Consider the following 24,223-nt stretch of genomic DNA (forward strand, 5'->3'; position numbering starts at 1 on the left):
CTGAACGAACTGCCCCCTTAGAAAGGAGGTGTTTCGCCGGTCACAGCGACGTCGCAGGGCAGGTAAGTAGTGTGACGGGTCTGGGCGATATTGTGCGCCACGGGCAGCGATTTGCCCATTTCGCACAACCGATGGGGGCGGGTACCGACGCTAGCGATATCGGTCACGATATCGCAGCGTGTAAAGCGGCCTTAAAGCCTGAGTTCCAGAGTGAAACAACTGCCACTTCCCCTGGGCTGCCTGCTTCCCAAACTGGTGTGCAAGAAGGTGGCGCTGATGCCTCCTTCTCACAACCTGATGTTGGCCAAAGTCAATCAACTACCACATCCGCTTCAGGTGTCCCAGCGTTCTGTTCCGTTGTCCAAAACACAGACCTTTGAAAAGAAGCAAAAAGACAGCGTTACGCACCTAAGGGCAGAAACTATAACTGCAGACATTGCACGATTGATAGCCCTTGAGATTTTGCTGTATCGGCTTGTGGGAACAGAGGCTTTCTGCGACCTTTTGGCGGTGTGAGAAAATGAATGTATTAAACTCCTTGGCATGTTATGCCCTGTTGCTTATCCTACCAATTTTTTAAAAAAAGCTGTTGGGAGCACCTTCTGATGCTGTGCTACATGGTGTTTGAACCATTCCCCCCTGGGGAAATTGAATTTTTTGAAATCTTCGGTGTTAGCTAGTGGAATAAAGCCTGAGTTCCAGAGTGAAACAACTGCCACTTCCACGGTGCTGCATGCTTCAAACTCCGGTCTAGGAAGCAGGCGATGATGCCTCCTGCTCCCAACCTGCTTTTGGTCAGATGCAATCATCAACGACATGAGCTTCGATGTCCCAGCGTGGCGTTCGTTTGTCCATAAAACATACATTTCTGAATTTGAATAGAGGGCCGGTGGTGTTGGAGCTGGTAGTGTTGGTGGAGGAGGAGGAGGAGGAGTGCAAGGCCAACACCAAAATGGCCACATTGGCAATAGCACTGTAAAGTATTATGGAGTGCATATTCCAACTTTCACACTAATGATATAGGGGACGCAGAAAACTATAAATTGCCATCCCTCCCTAATGTATGTTACAGGGCCCACCTGAGAACCCTAAGAAGTCTGAGATTTGAGGACAGTCAGTGGCCCTTAGATGGCCACTGGAGCCGGTGGAGGAGGAGGGGGCAAGGTCAACATCCCAACAGGCACATTGTAGCTGACCTTTTAAAGTGCTGTCAAATATGTCCCAAAAAAGGAGGTGTGAGACAGACACCAATATAATGTATGTTACAGCTCTTTCTAATCGAAAAAGAAGGAAAAATATGAAAAAAGAAACCTGTGAACATATGTTAAAGTGAGGTTTTTTTGGAGGTCGCGGCTTGCTTTGACGTTTTATTACAGTTATTAGGCACTAGAAACTGTTTCTTAGCAATTTCCCCTCTTTTACATTGGTTTGAAAGCTGTTCTGGCGACTACGTAAACGCCGCATGCTGCTCTGACCACGTTATTCAAAGACACCAGAAATGCTGTCAGGCACCTTCTACCGTGTTTTTCCAAAAATAAGACACTGTCTTGTATTTTTTTTGCCAACCACAAAAAAGCACTAGGGCTTATTTTTGGAGGAGGTCTTATTCTTGGAGAAACACGGTTGGGGGTAAGTTTACCCCCCAAAAAAGCAGACCCCCCCACTTCCCAGGAGACTCATACTCACCAGACCAGGACGTCTGCGTGGTTCCCAGGTCCTCCTCTGATCTCCGGTTGGTGCTGCACGCCGTCCTACCCTGCTGCTAGCTGACACACATAGCAGATCACACACAGCAGATCACACACACAAACACACACACACACACACACACAGCAGGTCGCAGATATACACAGGAGATCACACACAGCAAATCGCAGGCACACACATCAAATCGCAGGCACACACAGCACATCGCAGGCACACACAGCAAATCGCAGGCACACACAGCAAATCGCAGGCACACACATCAAATCGCAGGCACAGACAGCAAATCGCAGGCACACACAGCAAATCACAGATACACACAGCCGTACGCAGGCACACACAGCAGATCCCACACACACAGATCACACACACACAGCAGATCACACACACACACAGCATATCACACACACACACAGCAGATCACAGATATACACAGCAGATCACACACATCCGATCACAGATACACACATCCGATCGCAGGCACACACAGCCGATCACAGGCACACACAGCCGATCACAGATACACACAGCCGATCGCAGACACCCACACAGCCGATTGCAGACACACAGCAGATCACACACACACACACACAATCACATCCAGCACTTACGGCCGCAGGGAATGAAGCAAGTCACGTGTCCCGCCGCTGGTCCTGTTCGTTGCGCACTCCACTGCACTGCCTCTCAGGATTCTGCCGGCGAGAAGAGATCGGTGTCGCTGGATGAGGTGAGTGTGTATGCGATCCGATGTGTGTGCGATCCGATGTTTGTGTGTGTGATTTGATGTTTGCGTGTTATCCGATGTTTGTGTGTGCGATCTGATTATGTGTGCGATCTGTGTGTGCGATCCGATGTTTGTGTGTGAGATCTGGTGTGTGTGTGAGATCTGATTTTGTGTGTGTGTGTGTGTGTGTGTGTGTGCGCGTGAGTGAGAGCTGATGTGTGCAGGTGTGCGATAGCTACAGGTCCTGCCGTTCAGTGTCGGGTGAGTGTAATTGCCGGGTGCCGCTGTGTATAATGAGGTGTCCTGCAGTACCTGTATCTTTTTTAGCTGCACGGACACTTCATTATTGATCCACGAGTAGGGCTTATTTTCGGGGGAGGGCTTATATTTAAGCCTTTCTCCGAAAATGCTGAAAATCCCTGCTAGGGCTTATTTCTGGGGAAGGTCTTATTTTTGGAAAAACACGGTACAGGCTGTGCCCATACTGTTTCAGCCTTTTCCCATCCATTTCAGCCTTTTCCTCAGTCACCACAGGTCACCGACAGGTCCGACGTAAAATTATTCTGGTTTCCCACAGACTTACATTGGGGGTTGCATATTCGCGAATACTCGAATAGCGGCGAGGCTAATAATAGGGTATTCGATCACCCCTAATCGTTATATATTATGCAATGACTAAGTTGTTTAAATCTTTAAAAAAATTTATTGTGGGAAAAAAATCAACTTATGTGCCTCCTCCTCCAATGGGATGTATGTAAAATTATGATGATTAGTTTAAAACTAAAGCATAAACTGAAGTCTCTATGTGTGACCATATGAGCGAATAATTTAAAATCAGTCTATTGTGTTACACTGTACTTTAAACCTACTGAGCTACTGAGAGTGATATCTATCCAAAAGTAAATGTGTAATTTTCTTATATTATTATTTACTGTATATGCTTTTTGTACCAAATGTTTTATTTTAACTTTGAAATAAACAACAATTATCAATATACCTATCATATCAACACTATATCTAAAACACAGTTGAAAGACTGACCACTTATAAAAATATATACAAGGCAGACCCAAGTCTATACAATTTAATCAATATTAATGCATCAAATTGATATAAAAACATGGTAAGAAAGCAATTCAAAACCAAAAGAAAATTGGGTAAGCAAAACATTATACATGTACATACATTATTTGTCTATTGGATACATTTTTCAGTACTGTCTTGCATGTATAGCAGTTATGTTTTTAAGTACCATATTTTCCGGCATATAAGATGACTTTTTAACCCCTGAAAGTTGTCTCAAAAATCGGGGGTCGTCTTATACGGCGGTGCATGGTGCCGACATGGCTTTACTGCCACTGTTTACACGCAATAAAAGATATTCTCACCTCTCCTCCGTTCCCGCGGTGCCTCTAGTTGTTTCTTGCAGTCCACAGGCGCACGGACCTCTCCATGATAGCATCCGCTGCACTGAGTGGCCGCTGCAGGATGTCGTCATGTCTTTACTGCAGTTGAATGCTTTACGGCGCCACAAAGAATTCAACTGCAGTAAAGCGCTGACAGCAGCAGCAGCAGCCCCGTATACTGGACGTGATCATGGAGGAGTGCTTCTTGTGGACCGCAGGCACATAGACCCCGCCACAATCGCGTCCAATAGACAGGGCCGCCGCTGCTGCTGTCAGCGCTTTACTGCAGTCCGTACACCAGACGCTATCACAGAGGGGTCTGTGTGCCTGTGGACTGCAAGAAGCAGCTGGAGGCACCGTGGGCACGGAGAGGTGAAAATTAAATGTGTGTAAACAACGGCATAATAGGGGACAAGAAGGGAACTAGCAGGATGACATTACTAAACAATGGGGACATTACTAAGCAATGGGGACATTACAGTAGGGGATATAACTATACAATGGGGACATTACAGCAGGGGATATTACTAAACAATGGGGACATTAATGCAGGGGACATTTAATTGAAAAAGTTGCATTTGATTCACCAATAAACAAGAATTTGAGTATATCTATTTATTCTTTGTTAAATCTAGAACACAATCAAGTCAATTAAGTCTAATTTTTGCCAAAATCAATCTGGGCATAGTTTCAAATAATGCACACTACCAAAAGCACAGGTTCTGCAAGTTAAGCATAGACATACCAGAATTACATACTGTGATCATGTTTCTCTGTAACAATCTATGGATAAGAATGTGACTAAACTCATTAAAATCCCAGAGGAAACCGGTTATGGCTATATAAATAATTTTTTGCAGCAAGATTTTCCAATTTTAACCATTCATTACATGATATCTGCAGAACACAAGGTGAACTATGTTACATGCAACTCAATAGCAGGAATTACTGGCATTTTAACCTACAGTGCAGTAAAATGCAAAATGAAAAAACGTGTTGGGAGCCTTGCCTCAAAATAAACTTTAGATTTTTTTGACAGAAAGCTATGCCATTTAAAAGCATGCTACTGCCAAGCCAAACTCACTTCTTTCACTTCTGAAAAGCGATGGAGAAACCACAAAACACAGGTAAATTCCTCTGAACATGTTCCTTTATCCAGCAGCTCTAGCTGAAAAATTAAAAAGGTTGTCCAAGACTTTTTTTTTCTTTACTACGGGCCAAAGAACAAATAGGCAGTTATTTGCGAACTACCTGCTCGATCTACTTGGTGCAGACTCCAGGCAATCGCTGACTACTTCTGCTGGTGATTCAGCTGCTCTATCTTAACAAAGCCAGCTCTTCCTCTTCTGGGCTGCTATATCAACGGGCGTGATTGCCGATATCGATTGAGAGCTGGCTCCCCTAAGCTAGGCAGTGGGGAGCCGGCTATCAATTGGCATGATATCAGCAGTCATGCTAAGTCAACCCAAGTCACTGCTCTGTTAATGCGACGTCAGCAGAAGCCACTGAATCATCAGCAGGAGTGGTCCGCAATCGTTCTGTGCTGGAAGACATCTGTGCCAGGCACAACAGGCAGGTAGTTAGCAACTAACTGGCGGTTAGTTCTTGGGCACATAGTAAAAACAATAACTAATCCCGGATAACCTTTTTGAAGATATTTCGAGCCTTTCAAAGTTAATTACTTAAATGGAATAAAACTAAATATCTAGAAATCTGCACTGTATTTGTATTGCAGCAAAGTATCAGGCAGATTGAAGCTTCTGTAAGCATTGAAGAAGTCGCAGAACTTGCATGAACGATGCAGCCTCCTCAAGCAGCTAATTGAAAGGGGTGTCAATTATTTTTACTATTTATTTAAAAGGCTAGATAACCCCTTTATTAAGGAAACTCTTTCCAAAAAGCCTGTTTGTGGCACCTATGAAAACACAGGATGTTACCCAGTGTCTCCATAACAGCATTCAACTGAAATAAAATTGTTAGTGGTTTACAAACAAGTCAAAATTGATAGAAGTACAAAATAACTAAAAAATGTGTTTACATGCCATTATTTTTTTTTAATATTTAGCTAGCTTTAAATTCACTGTGAAAATCTTGATCGCATTCTGACTGTGGCACATTTCTAGTTTGTTGAACATTCATGCTATTTTGGTTGCCTATCTGAATATTACTGGCATTATTTATGTTGATAACTTGTCCCGGGATTAGTTGCTGTAGCATATTGGACAGCAATACTGATAAATCCATTGTCAGATGTTGTTGCATTGCATGAGCATGAGATGCTTCTTTAGCTTCTTCTAAATTCCTCTGTAATGCTCTTAAATGCTGTTCTCGTTGCCAGCATTTTTGCTGTCTCCTGATCACATCCAGTTTGAATGTATTCCTCACTTGAGTCTCAAAGAGATGGGAATTCTCATTCAGTGGAATTAATGATTTAAGAGTCAAAGGTATTTTACCAATCAGTGTTTTCAACTTTGGAATAAAAGGAATTATAGTGCCTGATTTACTTACATCTTCAATGGAGTTCATAAGAACTGTATTGGTCTGAAACTCTCCCCACTTGCACAAAAAACCAGTAGTGAGCAAAAGAACAATGTAGGCAGAATTTTCCACTGAATCTTCAAGACATTTGAGAGGACTTAGTCCTGCAGTCTCAAATCCTTTACAAAATGTTGTGCCTTCTCCAATTTCAAGGTTGTTTAGAAGTTCACATACTCTCACAGCTTCATTTTGATCTTCTTGGACATGCAGTATGACAAAACTGAAAAACTTTGTATCTGAGAAAAAAGATGGAGGATCGAAAGTTATGCTTAAAGTACAAGAAGGATTATTCTCATTATGGGATGATGTTCTATAAGGCGCCTCAGTGAATGAATTTCTAGGTGGACCGAAGGAAATATTAGGGTTTTCTATGGGTGGTGAATTTTCATGTCCTGGCTCCTTATTAGATTGCTCATCACTTTTGTTCTCGGACTCATGCATCACTTTCTCCATGAACATTGTCTCAGTAAAAGTGTTTGATGCTGATCTTGACTGACTTGACGTATGTGAAAGCACAGCTGCATCCAAAGAAACTGTGCTGCAATTTAAGTTTTCATTTTGAAGGTTAGGATTCATGCTGAAAGCTTGCATAGATGGCACTTCACACTAACTCTTGTGCTGTTCCTGTGTTACAAAACCACCTGTTGGGGATTGACTTATTTGCAACGGATTGGACTGAAGAGACAGAGAAGTCATGCGTGATGATATGTCTATTGGAATCCCATTATTAAAGGAGTCAGAACGTAACGTCTGGGGCTCATCATGAAGGTCCACATTTAGATTGTTCTTCAACATGTTGTGTCAATAATTTACTTGTTTAAACGTTTAAATTCTGGAACTTCCCCCAACATGCTGGCTCAAATGCTACATCACAGGACCTCTTTACAATACACAGTGTCTTCAATCTAAGTAAACAAAGAGAAAAAAAAAATAATTTAAGCACTTATATTCCATAATCCATGTTCAAAACAAGGTCTAAACAAATGAAAAATAACTTTTCCACTGGAAGCTTCCAGGGCTTTAAGGAAGCACTCCCAAAAAGTTTTTTTCATTTATGAAACCATGCATGTAATGTAGTGTAAGCGTATTAATCACAAAGTGACAGGCCAAATTTTTCAAATCTGAACAGCGTCACTTTGTGGAAATAACTCTGGAATGCTTTAACATAACCCAGTGATTTTGAGACTGTTTTTACTTTACGATAATGTAAAATTAGACTATGTTTTGGGTGTATTTATAAAAATATCAGAAAATTGACAATTTTTCTAAAATTTAGCAATTTTCAAACTTTTGACTATCCCATTAATCCAGATAGTCACACCACACAAAATAGTAAATAACATTTACCTCATGTCTGCTTTAAATCAGCACTATTTGTAAAATGCTATTTTCTGTTACGATTTTAGAAGATTTAAAAATGTAGCAGGAATATCTAATTTTTCAAGAAAATTTACAAAACACTTCTTATGGACCTATTCCATTTTAAAGTGACTTTGGGGGAACGATTTATTTGGAAGACCCCTAAAAGTGTTACTTTAAAAACAGCACCTCTCAGCATATTCATCATTGCTTTTCAGGAATTAATGCAAAGTGACATGACAGGAAAGAAAAATGTTATTTTTACCAGCTAAATGTAGCTAACTTCTGAACAAGCCACTATAGCCAGCAGACTCTTATGCAGGCGTCACACGAGACGATCTATCGTGCGATGTGTCGTCGGGGGTCACGGTTTTCGTGATGCACATCCGGCACCGTTCACGATGTCGTCTCGTGTGACACCTACGTGCGACTCCAAATCGGTTATAAATCGTAGATCGTGTACTCGTCGCTCATGTTTAAAAAATTGTTTAATCTTATTTGCGCAGGTTGTTCATCGTTCCCGGGTCAGCACATGTTGCTTCGTGTGACACCCCGGGAACGATGAACACAGCATACCTGCGTCCCGCGGCACCCGCCGGCTATGCGGAAGGAAGGAGGTGGGCGGGATGTTTGTCCCGCTCATCTCTGCTTCTATTAGACGGCGGCTGTGTGACGTCGCTGTGACGCCGAACGTCCCTCCCCCTTCAGGAAGAGGATGTTCGCTGCCCACAGCGAGGTTGCTCAGCAGGTAGGTAAGTTAGTGTGACGGAGGTTTAACGACTTTGTGCGACACGGGCAGCGATTTGCCCGTGAAGCACAAACGACGGGGGCGGGTACGATTGCTCGTGCAAACGCACAATAGATCATACCGTGTGAAGCCTGCATTAGACCATTATTTGTCCGTGTATTGCCATGGCCAACATTATAACCACATAATCATGATCTCAGGATGCAGATGACGTTACCCCTCCCTCTAATGACAGAGCCAATTTTGACCTCAATGGCCAGGCTAAGTTTTACAATTATGACCTGTGTCACTTTATGAGATACCGGATTTTTCGGACTATAAGACGCACCTGACCATATGACGCACCCTGGTATTAAAATAGGAAAATAAAATTTTAAGCAAAAAATGTGGTCATGACACACTTATGGGTCGAGGATCTGCTGCTGACATGGTTATGGGGGTTATGTCCCCAAATTCCCTACTAAGGTACCCCATCCTGGTAATTTGATCCCCATCCTTGTATATATATGTCCCTCATCCTGGTATGTGCCCACATCCAGGTACTGTATAAGCCCACATCCTGATATGTGCTCAAATCCTGCTATATACCGCCCATCCGGATATTGGGCCTGTATCTTGTGGCACACAAAAAAATGAATGTTTATACTCACCCTTCCTGGCTCATCGATCATATTCCTGTCTGTGCCAGCAGCAGCGCCGCTGACCACATATATATATATATATACACATATATACATATACACACACATATGTGTATGTAGGTATGTATGTATGTATGGATGGATAGATAGAGAGAGAGTGTGAGTGTGTGTGAACAATAGCATAATAGGGGACAAGAAGGGGACCAGAATGATGACATTACTAGAGGGGAGAACATGGGCACATTACTAGAGGGGACGATAGGGGAACATTACTACAGGGGCCGATGCTGACAGAGGTTTATATCCGATGACAGATTTCCAGGCACTGCGCAGGGACGAGCTCTCTGTACAGCTTCTCCAATGATCAGTTGCTGGCATCTGAATGGCCAATGGCTGATCACTGCAGTAGCTCTATATAGAGTTTGCATCTGCGCAGCGCCCGGAAATCTATCATCTGATATAAAGCACTGACTGCGCGGCCCCCACCCACGGACCTGCGCGCCGCAAAAAGCATCAGGGGCTGCATGCGGCCTACAGGCAGCATTTTTGAGACCACTGCACTACGGAATGTATGGGAGGGTGCAGGGGGGCGGTGTATCTGTGACACACTGGACCCGCCCAGCAGGGTGACAACATGACGTTGGCTGTGATGCCCATCTACAAGCTCCTTCCCCTGTCGACGTGACATCACAGGAAACAGCAAAATCCCGGAAGGAGCGGTCACATGACCACTCTGAGTCGGGGGAGAGAGTCTGACAGCAGCGCAGGTAGGTAGTTGCTAACTACTTACCTGCCCCTATGTAACCCAATAGTGAAATGAAAAAAAAAAGAAAAAACAAAAAGAAAATAAGCCGGATAACCCCTTTAATAAATAACATTTCCCACATGTCTAATTTACAACAGCGCAATTTTTGAACCATAATTTATTTTTGTTAGGAAGTTAGAAGGGTTCATATTTTATCAGCAATTTTTCAAATTTCCAACAAAATTAGAGAAACCATTTTTTTAGGCACATCACATTTGAAGAGACTTTGAGATGCCTAGGTGACAGAAAGTACCCTAAATGACACTATTCTAAAAACTGCACTCCTCACACTGCTCAAAAGCCTACCCAAGATGTTTATTAACCCTTTAGGTACCTCACAGGAACTAAAGCAATGTGGAAAGAAAAAAAAGAAAAAATATTTTCCCCCCAAAAATGTTACTTTAACTCCAATTTTTATATTTTCACAAGAGCAACAGGAAAAAAAATACACCATACAATTTGTTGACCAATTCTTCCTAAGCACCCCAATACTCTATATGTGGTCGAAAACTACAGTTTGGGCATAAGGCAGGACTCAGATTGGAAGGAGATTCTTTTTTTTTTTTTTTTACTTCTGACACGCAAAATTGGTTGGAATCTTTAGCAGAGGTCATGTAATGCCATTTTAGAAACTAGTCACCTCAAGGAATTTATCTAGGTGTGTGGAGTTCAGATTTAGTTGGAATGGTTTGGGGGTGCCATGTCACATTGGCAGAGTATCTCACATGCCAGAAAAGCAGATGCCTCACTTAAGTGACCTCATTTTACAAAGTACACCTTTCAATGAATTTATCCAGGGTTGCAGTGAGCATACTGACACCACAGATGTTTCACAAAATGTTATACTATTGGCTGGTGAAGAAAAAATTATTACATTTGTGCCACTAAAATGTATTAACTCCAGATTTCTAACTTTCACAAGGGCAATAGGTAAAAAATGCCCCATAATATGTCACACAATTTCTCCTGAAAGTGGCAATACTGCACATGTACAATACTATTTGAGAATTTCACAAAGGGAGTTTGGAGATGCACAGCAGAGAATATTTGGTACAGAATTCTTTGTTTGCAATTAGAGGTCAGATGTTTCCTGTAGTTCTCGACCAGGTTTGCACACACTACGGCAGGGGATTTTGGCCCACTTCTCCCTACAGATCTTCTCCAGATCTTTCAAGTTTCGGGGCTGTCGCTGGGCAACATTGAGTTTCAGCTTCCTCCAAATATTTTCTATTGGGCTCAGGTTTGGATATTGGCTACGCCATTCCAGGACCTTGAAATGCTTCTTATGGAGCTTCTTATGGAGCCACTCCAAATACATGACCCTGTCAATCCTCCCTTTAATACAATGCAGTCGTCCTATCCCCTTTGCTAAAAACACCCCTAAAGTATGAGGTTTCCACTCCCATACAGTTGGGACAGTGTTCTTGGGGTTGTACTCATCCTTCTTCTTCCTCCAAACACGGTGAGTGGAGTTGATAACAAAAAGTTCTATTTCGGTCTCATCTGACCACATGACCTTCTCCCATGCATTCCCTGGATCATCCATATGGTCATTGGCGAACTTCAAACGAGCCTGGACATGTGCTGTTGTGAGCAGGGGGACCTTGTGTGCCCTGCAGGATTTTAATCCATGAAAGGCATAGTGTGTTACTAGCGGTGATCTTTGAGGCCATGGTCCCAGCTATCTTCAAGTCATTGATCAGATCCTCTTGTATAGTTCTAGACTGACTCCTGACCTTTCTCAGAACCATCCTTATCCCACTAGGCGAGCTCTTGCATGGAGCCCTAGACCGAGTGTTCCGATGATAAAAAGTACAGACCTCTCAATTCTTTGTTGGTGGGAAAATTTGCAAAATCTGCATTGTATCAAACATAGTACTCATTTTCCCCACTGTATCTATATATATAATTGCCTTATTCTGTCTGTCTGTCTGGCTCCAAAATTCTGTCATTACCGTGATAAGCGTCTCATTGGCCGCTCGCCTCGGCTCCGCCCCCCCGCACGGATTGGCCGCTCGCCCAGGCTCCACCCCCCACATGGATTGGCCTCTCGCCCCGGCCCCCTGCACGCATTGGCAACTCGGCCACGCCCCGCCCCCCTCACGCATTGCACGCTCGCTCAGGCCCCGCCCCCCGCACGCATTCCCCGAACTGACACGGAGCCCCGACTCCCAGGTGAGTGCTGTACCCCCGGGAGCCCACACCAGTGTACGCCGGAAACCTAGCCGACACATACCCTCGCATCGCTGGTGTGGGCTCCCGTGCGTGCGGGGGGTGGGGTACGCTGGTAACTATGGTACACATCGGGTAATATTGTGTAGCATGGTTACCAGCGTATGCCGGCTCCCTGCCCATTCACATCGTTGGTCTCCCGCTGTCACACGCTGATGCGTGCTGCACAGCAGGAGACCAACAAGTGACCCAGCACTGTCTCTTTGAATACTTACCTGATGTGTACCATGCTTACTAGCATACCCCGACTCCCGACACACGTACACTGATAACAATGATACACATCAGGTAACTATGGAAACCGCTTTGCATAGTTGCCCCCTCTCCTCTCACCTCAGGACTACTCCTCCTATTATCCACCTTTCTCCCCAGGACTACTCCTATTATCCTGCTCTCCCCACAGGACTACTCCTCCTATTATCCTCCTCTCCCCCCAGGACTCCTCCTCCTATTATTCTTCTCCCCCCCAGGAATACTCCTCCTATTAGACTCCTCTCCCCCCAGGACTACTCCTCCTATTAGACTCCTCACCCCCAGGACTACTCCTCCTATTATCCTGCTCTCCCCACAGGACTACTCCTCCTATTATCCTCCTCTCCCCCCAGGACTACTCCTATTATTCCCCCCCCCCCAGGAATACTCCTCCTATTAGACTCCTCTCCCCCCAGGACTAATCCTCCTATTATCCTCCTCTCCCCCCAGGAATACTCCTCCTATTAGACTCCTCTCCCCCCAGGACTACTCCTCCTATTAGACTCCTGACCCCCAGGACTACTCCCCCTATTATACTCCTCACCTCCAGGACTACTCCTCCTATTATCCTCCTCTCCCCCCAGGACTACTCCTCCTATTATCCTCCTCTCCCCCCAGGGCTATTCCTCCTATTATCCTGCTCTCCCCCCAGGACTACTCCTCCTATTATACTCCTCTCCCCCCAGGACTAGGTCTATTATACTCCTCTCACCCCCAGGACTACTCCTCCTATTATCCTCCTTTCTCCCCAGGACTACTCCTCCTATTATCCTCCTCTCCCCCCAGGACTACTCCTCACCCCCAGGACTACTCCTCCTATTATCCTCCTCTCCCCCCAGGACTACTCCTCCTATTATACTCCTCACCTCCAGGACTACTCCTCCTATTATCCTCCCCTCCCCCAGGACTATTCCTCCTATTATCCTCCTCACCCCCAGAACTACTCCTCCTATTATTGTCCTCTCCCCCCAGGACTCCTCCTCCTATTATCCTGCTCTCCCCCAGGACTACTCCTCCTATTATACTCCTCTACCCCCAGGACTCCTGCTCCTATTATCCTGCTCTCCCCCAAGACTACTACTCCTATTATACTCCTCTCCCCCAGGACTACTCCTCCTATTATCTTCCTCTCTCCCCTGGACTACTCCTCCTATTATACTCCTCTCCCCCCAGGACTACTCCCCCTATTATACTCCTCACCTCCAGGACTACTCCTCCTATTATCCTCCTCTCCCCCCCCAGGACGACTACTACTATTATCCTCCTCTCCCCCCAGGACTATTCCTCCTATTATCCTCCTCTCCCCCCAGGACTATTCCTCCTATTATCCTCCTCTCCCCCCAGGACTATTTCTACTATTATACTCCTCTCCCTCCAGGACTACTCCTCCAACACACACACACACACACACACACACACACACACTGCACAATACATACCTCCCCCCAAAACACACACACACCCACACAAACCGTGCAACACATACAGCACCACACACACACACACAATGCTGCAGACACACAGCGCTCCACAAACAACACAGCACACACAACGCAACACACAGCACCACACACACACAACGCTGCAGACACACAGCGCTCTACAAACAACGCAACACACAAACAACACCACTCTCACACACCCCCACCCAGACAACACCCAGAACAGTTACAGCGCACTACACAAATACTTGGCAACTACAGACATTATATATATTATATATATAACAAAAATCATACAGTAACTACACAATAAATTCTAGAATACCCGATGCATTGGAATCGGACCACCTTCTAGTATTATATATAATGCTAGACAAGATGCATGGGAGAACAAGAAAAAAAGGGCTTAACATATCACGAAGCATACCACTATTAGTTGGCAGAAAGCTTATTGGTTATAATTCATGAAAATAAGCCCTACCCTGAAAATAAGCCATAACAGGAATTTGCGGCCTTTTTAGAGTATGGCTTAAATATAAGCCCTACTTTGAAAATAAGCCCTAGTGGCTGTTCAATAATGAAGTGTCCCCCCCCCCAAAGAGGGAAGATAGCCCCAAAAGAGAGAACAGAGGCCCCACAATCACACTCACCAGACCCCGAACATATACAGCTGACAACAGTGAATGGGATCTCCCACAGTGATCTGCATCGCTGTCACGTCCCTCACCGTTCCGCGCGCACACGCGCGCACACACACACACACACACACACGCACACACACACACACACACACACACACACACACAGTCCAGGATCCCTTTGCTTACACAAACTCACTCAAATATCCGGGGATACCGTACAGCTTCCGACCGAAAAGTAGCAGGACCTCGATGCAACCCACCGCAGGTCCCCCTACAGCCAGAAGCAGTAAGTTATCACCAGATATGTATGATGTTTCTTCGATCGGGTGTGTTTGTGTGTAAGTGGTGTGTGAGAGTGGAGGAGAGGGCCGCTGCGGATCGCAGGAGGACATGGGAGTGACGCAGATGTCCTGGGTCTGGTAAGTGCAAATCTCCTAGAGGGTTTCTGCCTTTTTGGCGAGTAAACCTATCCCCAACCCGTGCTTCCCCAAAAATAAGCCCTTGCGTATTTTTGAGGGCAAAAAATAATATAAGACAGTGTCTTACTTTCGGGGAAACAGTATTAAAAACACAAAAATGTATACAAAGTTGCCTAAAGAAAAATAGCATCCACCTACAGAGTTAAATCAGCCCAATAGATAAATCCCTTACATAATCACCCTGTGTATTGAGCATTATAATAAAAATAGACATACAGAAACTAGCCAGCAAAATCACAGCAGGTCTATCACATAATACATCAGGTACAATAGAATTGGAAATAGAGAATGCAAGAAAACAAAGCGGTATATCATTAGGTTGTGCATAAAGGTATTGCCACAAACCAGGTCATTAGTGCAGGTTTCAATAGTGGCAAGTGAGGTGGATACAGAAAATACGTGTATCGCTGCTACAGCAGCTTTATCAGGGGAAGGCAAATTCTGTGAGCCCTAATGGCCATATATACAGTGCCTACAAGTAGTATTCAACCCCCTGCAGATTTAGCAGGTTTGATAAGATGCAAATAAGTTAGAGCCTGCAAACTTCAAACAAGAGCAGGATTTATTAACAGATGCATAAATCTTACAAACCAACAAGTTATGTTGCTCAGTTAAATTTTAATAAATTTTCAACATAAAAGTGTGGGTCAATTATTATTCAACCCCTAGGCTTAATATTTTATGGAATAACCCTTGTTTGCAATTACAGCTAATAATCATCTATTATAAGACCTGATCAGGCCGGCACAGGTCTCTGGAGTTATCTTGGCCCACTCCTCCATGCAGATCTTCTCCAAGTTATCTAGGTTCTTTGGGTGTCTCATGTGGACTTTAATCTTGAGCTCCTTCCACAAGTTTTCAATTGGGTTAAGGTCAGGAGACTCACTAGGCCACTGCAACACCTTGATTTTTTCCCTCTTGAACCAGGCCTTGGTTTTCTTGGCTGTGTGCTTTGGGTCGTTGTCTTGTTGGAAGATGAAATGACGACCCATCTTAAGATCCTTGATGGAGGAGCGGAGGTTCTTGGCCAAAATCTCCAGGTAGGCCGTGCTATCCATCTTCCCATGGATGCGGACCAGATGGCCAGGCCCCTTGGCTGAGAAACAGCCCCACAGCATGATGCTGCCACCACCATGCTTGACTGTAGGGATGGTATTCTTGGGGTCGTATGCAGTGCTATCCAGTCTCCAAACGTCACGTGTGTGGTTGGCACCAAAGATCTCGATCTTGGTCTCATCAGACCAGAGAACCTTGAACCAGTCTGTCTCAGAGTCCTCCAAGTGATCATGAGCAAACTGTAGACGAGCCTTGACATGACGCTTTGAAAGTAAAGGTACCTTACGGGCTCGTCTGGAACGGAGACCATTGCGGTGGAGTACGTTACTTATGGTATTGACTGAAACCAATGTCCCCACTGCCATGAGATCTTCCCGGAGCTCCTTCCTTGTTGTCCTTGGGTTAGCCTTGACTCTTTGGACAAGCCTGGCCTCGGCACGGGTGGAAACTTTCAAAGGCTGTCCAGGCCGTGGAAGGCTAACAGTAGTTCCATAAGCCTTCCACTTCTGGATGATGCTCCCAACAGTGGAGACAGGTAGGCCCAACTCATTGGAAAGGGTTTTGTACCCCTTGCCAGCCTTGTGACCCTCCACGATCTTGTCGCTGATGGCCTTGGAATGCTCCTTTGTCTTTCCCATGTTGACCAAGTATGAGTGCTGTTCACAAGTTTGGGGAGGGTCTTAATTAGTCAGAAAAGGCTGGAAAAAGAGATAATTAATCCAAACATGTGAATCTCATTGTTCTTTGTGCCTGAAATACTTCTTAATACTTTAGGGGAACCAAACAGAATTCTTGTGGTTTGAGGGGTTGAATAATAAATGACCCTCTAAATAAACTTTTCACAATTTAAAAAAAAAAATAAAAAAAGAAATAACATTCTTTTTTGCTGCAGTGCATTTCACACTTCCAGGCTGATCTACAGTCCAAATGTCACAATGCCAAGTTAATTCCGAATGTGTAAACCTGCTAAATCTGCAGGGGGTTGAATACTACTTGTAGGCACTGTAAATCATAAACATCAAACAAATCAATTACTTGTATGTGGCCAGGTATGGCATTATGTGTAATCTCTGTCCATTATGGTAAAAGTACGCATGAGTGGTAATGCATCCAAGCAAGTGTTGGGTTATATTAAGAGGTCAGCACCAATCACAGGCGCGTCTGGAGGACAGGTGCAGGTAAAATCTGTTCTACTACGTTGCTAGTGACCAGGAAAACGGGCGGCAATGGGCTATCAGCGCGCACACAGTTTCTAATAACGAAGGTAGCTATTGTGCGCATTCCAGTTGTAAAAACGTGAGATACTGACAGAAGCCTCTCAGATAGAGGTGAGCGGACTCGCAGATAACCGGGACCAGCAGGTACCTGTTCTCTCTTTTTTTTTTTCAATCCGGTCCCCATATAAGTGTATGGGGACCAAAATCCAGAGATTCAAAATGTTGGTAAAAGGGAGAAAATCCTTTATCTAATATATAAAGCTGAGTGTGTGTGTGTGTATATGTGTATGTCCGCTAAAGGAATTTGCACCGTTGCATTTACAATCAAGATATTCTGCACAGACGCCTCATGGGACTCAGGGAACGTCATAGACTATGTCTGATGGGAAAATGTAACCCTGTGCTTTACAGTTACTCTGCAAAAAACCTCTGTCCATTAAAGTCAATGGAGAGCTGGGAGCTACAGGTCATTAATAGGAGCTGCGATTGGTTGCTATAAGCAACAAAGGACATTCATAGTATAAGAAGCTTCTGTGTGAGGTAATATATCGGTGAAGAAACAGATAGAGAGAGATAGAGAGAGAGACAGAGAGAGACACACAGGGGAAGAGATATACAGAGGCAGACCGGCACAGACAGACAGAGAAAGAGACAGACAGTGAACGAATCAGAGAGACAGGGAAAGAGACAGAGAGACAAGGAAAGAGACAGACAGGGAATAATAATATTTATTCATTTATATAGCGCTATTAATTCCACAGTGCTTTTCATACATTGTGAGTCCCAATGGGGACAGTGTTGTCAATCTAAGGTCGCTATCAGTACGTTTTTGGAGTGTGGGAGGGAACCGGAGTACCCGGAGAAAACCCACACAAACACAGGGAGAACATACAAACTCCTTGCAGATGTTGTCCTTGGTGGGATTTGAACCCAGGACTCCAGCGCTGCAAGACTGCAATGCTAACCACTGAGGGAAAGAGATAGACAGGGAAAGAGACAGACGGACAGAAAGAGACAGACAGAGAAAGAAAGAGAGAGAAAGAAAGAGAGACAGAAAGAGAGAGAGAAATAGGCAGACAGGCTGGGAGACAGACAGACACACAGAGAAGAGACAGACAGACACACAGAGACAGACACACAGAGAAGAGACAGACACACACACAGAGACAGACAGACACAGAGAGAGAGAGAGACTGATACAAAGACAGACATGCAGAGAGATAGACAGACAAACACGGATAGAGACAGAGATAGACAGGAAAAGAGACAGACAGAGAGACAAAGAGATATAGAGACAGACAGGGAAAGACACAAACACACAGACAGAGATAGACCGTGAAAGAGACAGACAGAAAGAGACAGACCCAAGCACTCAAATGACAGGGAGAGGAATAATTTTTGATGCAAGTGTTTTTTTTATTGACAAACCGCAAAAAAACGTGTGAACCCTGACAGTAGCAACACCGACGTTTCGGTTGTGACACCTTTATCAAGGTTGTTGCTTAATGAAAACATGCTATGAAACACAGGTCACCTGGACAAACGTCACTTAAGTTAGACTGAGAGTATCACATTTTGCAGTATACTTTGTCAAAGTGATGGTGGGAGGCTGTGACAGAGTGAAGATAAAGGGAAGAAGAGGCCTGGCAGTACATTTACTGTACAATTGGCAGCAATAATAGAGGAAATTATAATACATAACTTTGGCTATGTTCACACTAGAAAAATGATTTTTCTTAAGAAATTTCTTAAGAAATTTCTTAAGAGTGAAGGATTAGTGCACCTGCGTTAAAAAACGCATCAAAAACGCACCTGCGTTTTTGCCGCGTTTTCGGTGCGTTTTCGGTGCGTTTTTACCGCTGGTTGCTCCCTGCGTTATTGTGCCAATTATCTATGGCAAAAAACGCAGTTAGCTGCAGAAAAGAAGTGACATGCTCATTCTTTTTCTTAAGAAAATCTACAGAAAGAATTTTCTTAAGAAAAAAACGCAGTGTGTGCACAGCTATTTTTTTTTGCCATAGGTTTTGCTGGGGAATGTCTGCAGAAAGGTTACAAGAATTTCTCAAGAAATTTCTGCAGCAAAAACGGACCCAAAACGCAGGTAAAAAACGCAGTGTGTGAACATAGCCTAAATCTTTAAATCTTAAAAAACTGTGCAGTGATGCAATCAGAAAAAAAATTGTGCAAACCAAGAAAACAACATTCAAGTCCAAAAAGGACCAACCATGAACGAACCTATGTCAAAAACACCACTCTTATTGAAGATAGTGTAAATAATTATTTATCAAAAGGTTCGAAAGATTCAATAATGTCATGTTAGTGCCATATAGTTATAACATGCATTGATCTGAATAATAGGCAAAAAAATCCCAGTCTTAAGAATTTATAGCTAGGTGCGTTCTAGTGAGAACAGAAACCTCTATTGATAACGTATTGATACAATATATAAAGTTAGGCTATGTGCGCACGTTGCGTTTTTTTCCGCAGAAACGCTGCGTTTAGAACTGTAGTGTTTCAGTGCCAAATTGCATGCGTTCAGCTTTCCCAGGAAAGTCTATGAGAAAGCCGAAAAATCAATGCACACGCTGCGTTTCTAAACGCAGCGTTTTGGATGCCAAAAATCGGTGCGGGAAAAAAAAGCAGCATGTCACTTCTTTTGTGCGTTGTAGCTGTGTTCTCCACCCATTGAAATCAATAATGTGGGTCAGAACGCAACCAAAATGCACTTGGACTGCATTTTTGTTGCATTCCGCATGCTTTTTTGAGAAGCAAAACGCGGTCTTTTCAGTCTCTGTCAATGTCGGTCAATTTCTGTCTGTGGATGTCGGTGAATCTCCCTCTGTCTGTCGGTCTCTTTCTCTGTCAGTTGGTCGCTCTGTCTGTCTGTCTCTGTCAGTCGGTCTCTCTGTCTGTCTGTCTGTCCCTCTCTCTGTCCGTCGGTCAGTCTCTCCCCCTCTCTCATACTCACCGTTCCCCGATTACCGGCGCGGCACTGCACGGCGTTCACACTGCTCCGGCGGCTTTTCCTCTTTTGAAAATGCCGGACGCTCATTATTCAATCTCGTATTCTCTGCTTTCCCCGCACACCGGCGCCTATGATTGGTTGCAGTCAGACATGCCCCCACGCTGAGTGACAGCTGTATCACTGCAACCAATCACAGCCGCAGGTGGGCGAATCTATATCGTGCACTAAAATGAATAAATAATTAAAAAAAAACGACGTGCGGTCCCCCTTAATTTTGATACCAGCCAAGATAAAGCCACACGGCTGAAGGCTGGTATTCTCGGGATGGGGAGCGCCACGTTATGGGGAGGCCCCCCCAGCCTAACAATATCAGCCAGGAGCCACCCGGAATTGCCGCATGCATTTGATGCGACAGTCCCGGGACTTTACCCGGCTCATCCCGAATTGCCCTGGTGCGGTGGCAATCGGGGTAATAAGGGGTTAATTATGGCAGGCGTCTCCCCGAGATACCTTCCATGATTAACCTGTAAGTTAAAGAAAATAAACACACACACATCCAAAAAAATCCTTTATTTGGAACAAAAGACAAAAAAACCCCACCCCCTTTCACCACTTTATTAAAATCCTCAAATACCCCTCCAGGTCCGACGTAATCCACAGAGGTCCCTCGACGCATCCAGCTCTGCTACATAAAGCTGACAACAGCGTCAGTAGAACACCGCCGCTCCTGTGAGCTCCACGCAGTAACTGAAGAGAGCCACGCAATCAGCGATGAAGTCACAGGTGAGTTGCGGTCTCGGTTGGAGGGCTCAGCTGGCCGCGGGTAACCTGAGTGACGGCACCGCTAATCGCGCTACTCACTTCAGTCACTCAGGGGATTAGCGGTCACCGGTGAGTCCTTCACGGGTGACCGCTAATCAGGACGCCACACACAGACTGAGCCGCGGGATGACAATGAAGTGAAGTTCACCCGAGTTCATTCTCATCGCGCGACTCTGTCTATGTTGGCTGTCAGCCGGCGGTAATGTCGGGGTGTGTGTGGTGATTTCGGCGGTAATGTCGGGATGTGTGCGGGGATATAGGCGGTAATGTTGGGATGTGTTTGCGGGGATGTGTAGGTAATGTCGGCGGGGATGTGTGCGGTAATGTCGGGATGTGTGCGGGGATGTCGGGATGTGTGCGGGGATGTCGGGATGTGTGCGGGGATGTCGGGAGGTGTGCGGGGATGTCGGGAGGTGTGCGGGATGTCGGGAGGTGTGCGGGGATGTCGGGAGGTGTGCGGGGATGTCGGGAGGTGTGCGGGATGTCGGGAGGTGTGCGGGGATGTCGGGAGGTGTGCGGGGTCGGGAGGTGCGGAGATGTCGGGATGTGTGCAGAGATGTCGGGATGTGTGCGGAGATGTCGGGATGTGTGCGGAGATGTCGGGATGTGTGCGGAGATGTCGGGATGTGTGCGGTGAAGATGATAATCAGGACACGGCACAGACAGAGCCGTGGTATGACAACGAAATCGGGTGCAGTTCACCAAAGTTCATTCTCATCGCCCGACTCTGTCTATGTCTGCTGTCAGCGGGCATGTAGCAGAGCTGAATTGCCGGGGGAACGCACTGACAAAAATGCATCCAAAACGCATGCAAAACGCATGGAAAAAGCATCCAAAATGCATGCGCTGTTGATGCATTTTATTTTATAAACGCAGTGTTTACATTTCTCCAGTCTGCCAGAGGGTGCGTTCTTTTCTGCACTGCAGAGAACGCAACGTGCGCACATAGCCTTAGAGTTTCTTCAATGAAACAAGACATATGTCCATATATATTGTCTTAATTCTGTTGACCATATCCATGAAACAAACCAAAATCACAGTGGTGTAATTTGGAACAAAAATATGGGTATGGTCATAACGACAATATATATGACTTAATTTTGCCTATTGATAATGCATACAAATCAATGCTGTGGTACAATGTGCAATCACACAATTGACAATAAAGGGTTGGTCTCACCCATATGTTAAGGTCAGTTTTCAGATGGGGTCAGAGGCATGGATGGATCAGATGACTGTCCGTAGCCAGGCGTGGAGCTCTTTCCCAGGAATGGACTAACTGACTCCTCAAACCCCATTGACTCCAACCCTTACAAGGGCAGTACCAAACTGACCCTGAGTTAAATGGCCCTAATCAATCTTCACCAAAAAGCCTCCCGACGCGTTTCCTCTGCCAAGATTGATCAGGAGAGATGCTTTACTCAAGCTGCCCCAGTGCAAGTCCAACTTTAAATAGACCATTAATCACATTATTAGCATAATTGCTCCATCCAGACAAACGTGGGGATTTGACTCACCTGCTATCTATAAAATGACACTGATAATTGATGTATGCACACATGGGGTAGCCCTGGGCACCGCCATCTTGCCCCACCCCCTGGGGCGCGTAATCCTACCCATAACGCTGCTCAGCAGCATATGTCACAGTGCTGAATTAAGCATTTGGCGTTGTTAGTTGCTTTGCTGCGCTATTGGCGTAAACAGTGTAACTAGGTGCATTGTTTCATTGTAGGAATGCCTTCAGAGCGTGTACTGCAAGTATTAAAGCAGGTTACATGGAACATGTTTACAAACAGGTCCTCATATCAAATGAGATTAGATAAGATGTAACTTAGCTAATATAAGGAATAAGCTCTTAAAAAGGCAGTACAGATCCCATATTTTAGAATGAGTTAACTTAAAGTGATAGTTCGTACTAAGCGGAAGTGGAATATAGAGTGTATATATCAAAATAGAGGTGAGCTCACTGAAGGTTTTTCAGTAAACTGACATAAGGTTTTTTGGCCAGAAAATCAACAGGTCACACCAAGTATCATCGACACCAAAAGGTGCATTACAGATGATGAAAGTTCAGCGGGCTTTACACGCTACAACAAATCTAACGATGTGTCGGCGGGGTCACGTTGTAAGTGACGCACATCCGGCATCGTTAGTGGTGTTGTAGTGTGTGACAGGTACGTGCGATTGCGATTGAACGTAAAACTGTTCATCGCATACACGTCGTTCAAAACCTAAAAATTGAAAGTCGGATTGTTCAATGTTCCCGAGGCAGCACACATCGCAGTGTGTGACACCCCGGGAATGATGAACAGATCTTACCTGCGTCCCGCGGCTCCCGCCGGCAATGCGGAAGGAAGGAGGTGGGCGGGATGTTTACGTCCCGCTCATCTCCGCCCCTCCGCTTCTATTGGCCGGCTGCCGTATGACGTCGCTGTGACGCCGGACGTCCCTCCCACTCCAGAAAGTGGATGTTCGCTGAACACATCGAGGTCGTATGGAAGGGTAAGTACGTGTGACGGCAAATAATAGTTTGTGCGACACGGTCAACAAATTGAATGTGTCGCACATACGATGGGGGCGTGTCACATCGCATACGATATAGTATGCTTAAAGAAGTTGTCCAGTTACCAAAACTGATTTTTTTTTTTCTGATAAATCTTGCTAATATGTGCCCCTCAACACATCTATTATGTTTTTTTCAGCAAAATTACCTTTTATTGTGCACTAGCAGCACACGGTCATTGCTGGCTCCAGCTCTGATGGGGTTAATCTCTCCTCTGACTTCCTGTGTTCAGTTCCTACAAGTCCCAGAATTCTTTGTGGCTCTAGGGCGGTGTCTGGCTTATCTAACACACCCATTGTGTCTAATACACCCACTCTGCTCCCACCCAAACCCTCCTCCCTGCCTCTTCCCTGTGGATGCACTGAGATCAATCATACAGAGACAGCAGCAGCTCTACACAGCCAGGGGAAGAAAGTGTGTGTGCGCGTATATACAGTGTATGTGTGTATATACAGTGTGTGTGCGTATATACAGTGTGTGTGCGTATATACAGTGTGTGTGTGTATATACAGTGTGTGTGTGAGTGTGTATGTGTGTGTGTGTATGTCATACTCACCTGTCTGCAGGGTCCCGATGCCATGCCTGCTCCAGCCCCTGTCTCGGTACCGCCGCTTCGGCTGTGTGCAGTC

General features: G+C 45.0%; 1 protein-coding gene across 2 annotated transcripts in view; it reads right to left on the reverse strand.

The window, feature by feature from the left end:
• Positions 1 to 3,143: 3,143 nt before the first annotated feature.
• LOC142294285 (uncharacterized) overlaps positions 3,144 to 24,223 on the reverse strand; it is a 46,480-nt gene continuing 25,400 nt past the window's right edge. For both annotated transcript variants that reach the window (XM_075337869.1, XM_075337870.1), the window contains exon 2: positions 3,144 to 7,277. In XM_075337869.1, the coding sequence (XP_075193984.1) occupies positions 5,896 to 6,963 (1,068 nt within the window). In that variant the 5' untranslated portion in view covers positions 6,964 to 7,277 and the 3' untranslated portion in view covers positions 3,144 to 5,895. The remainder of the gene's footprint in view (positions 7,278 to 24,223) is intronic.

The sequence above is a fragment of the Anomaloglossus baeobatrachus genome, chromosome 1 (assembly GCF_048569485.1).
Source record: "Anomaloglossus baeobatrachus isolate aAnoBae1 chromosome 1, aAnoBae1.hap1, whole genome shotgun sequence".
NCBI classification, from domain to species: domain Eukaryota; kingdom Metazoa; phylum Chordata; class Amphibia; order Anura; family Aromobatidae; genus Anomaloglossus; species Anomaloglossus baeobatrachus.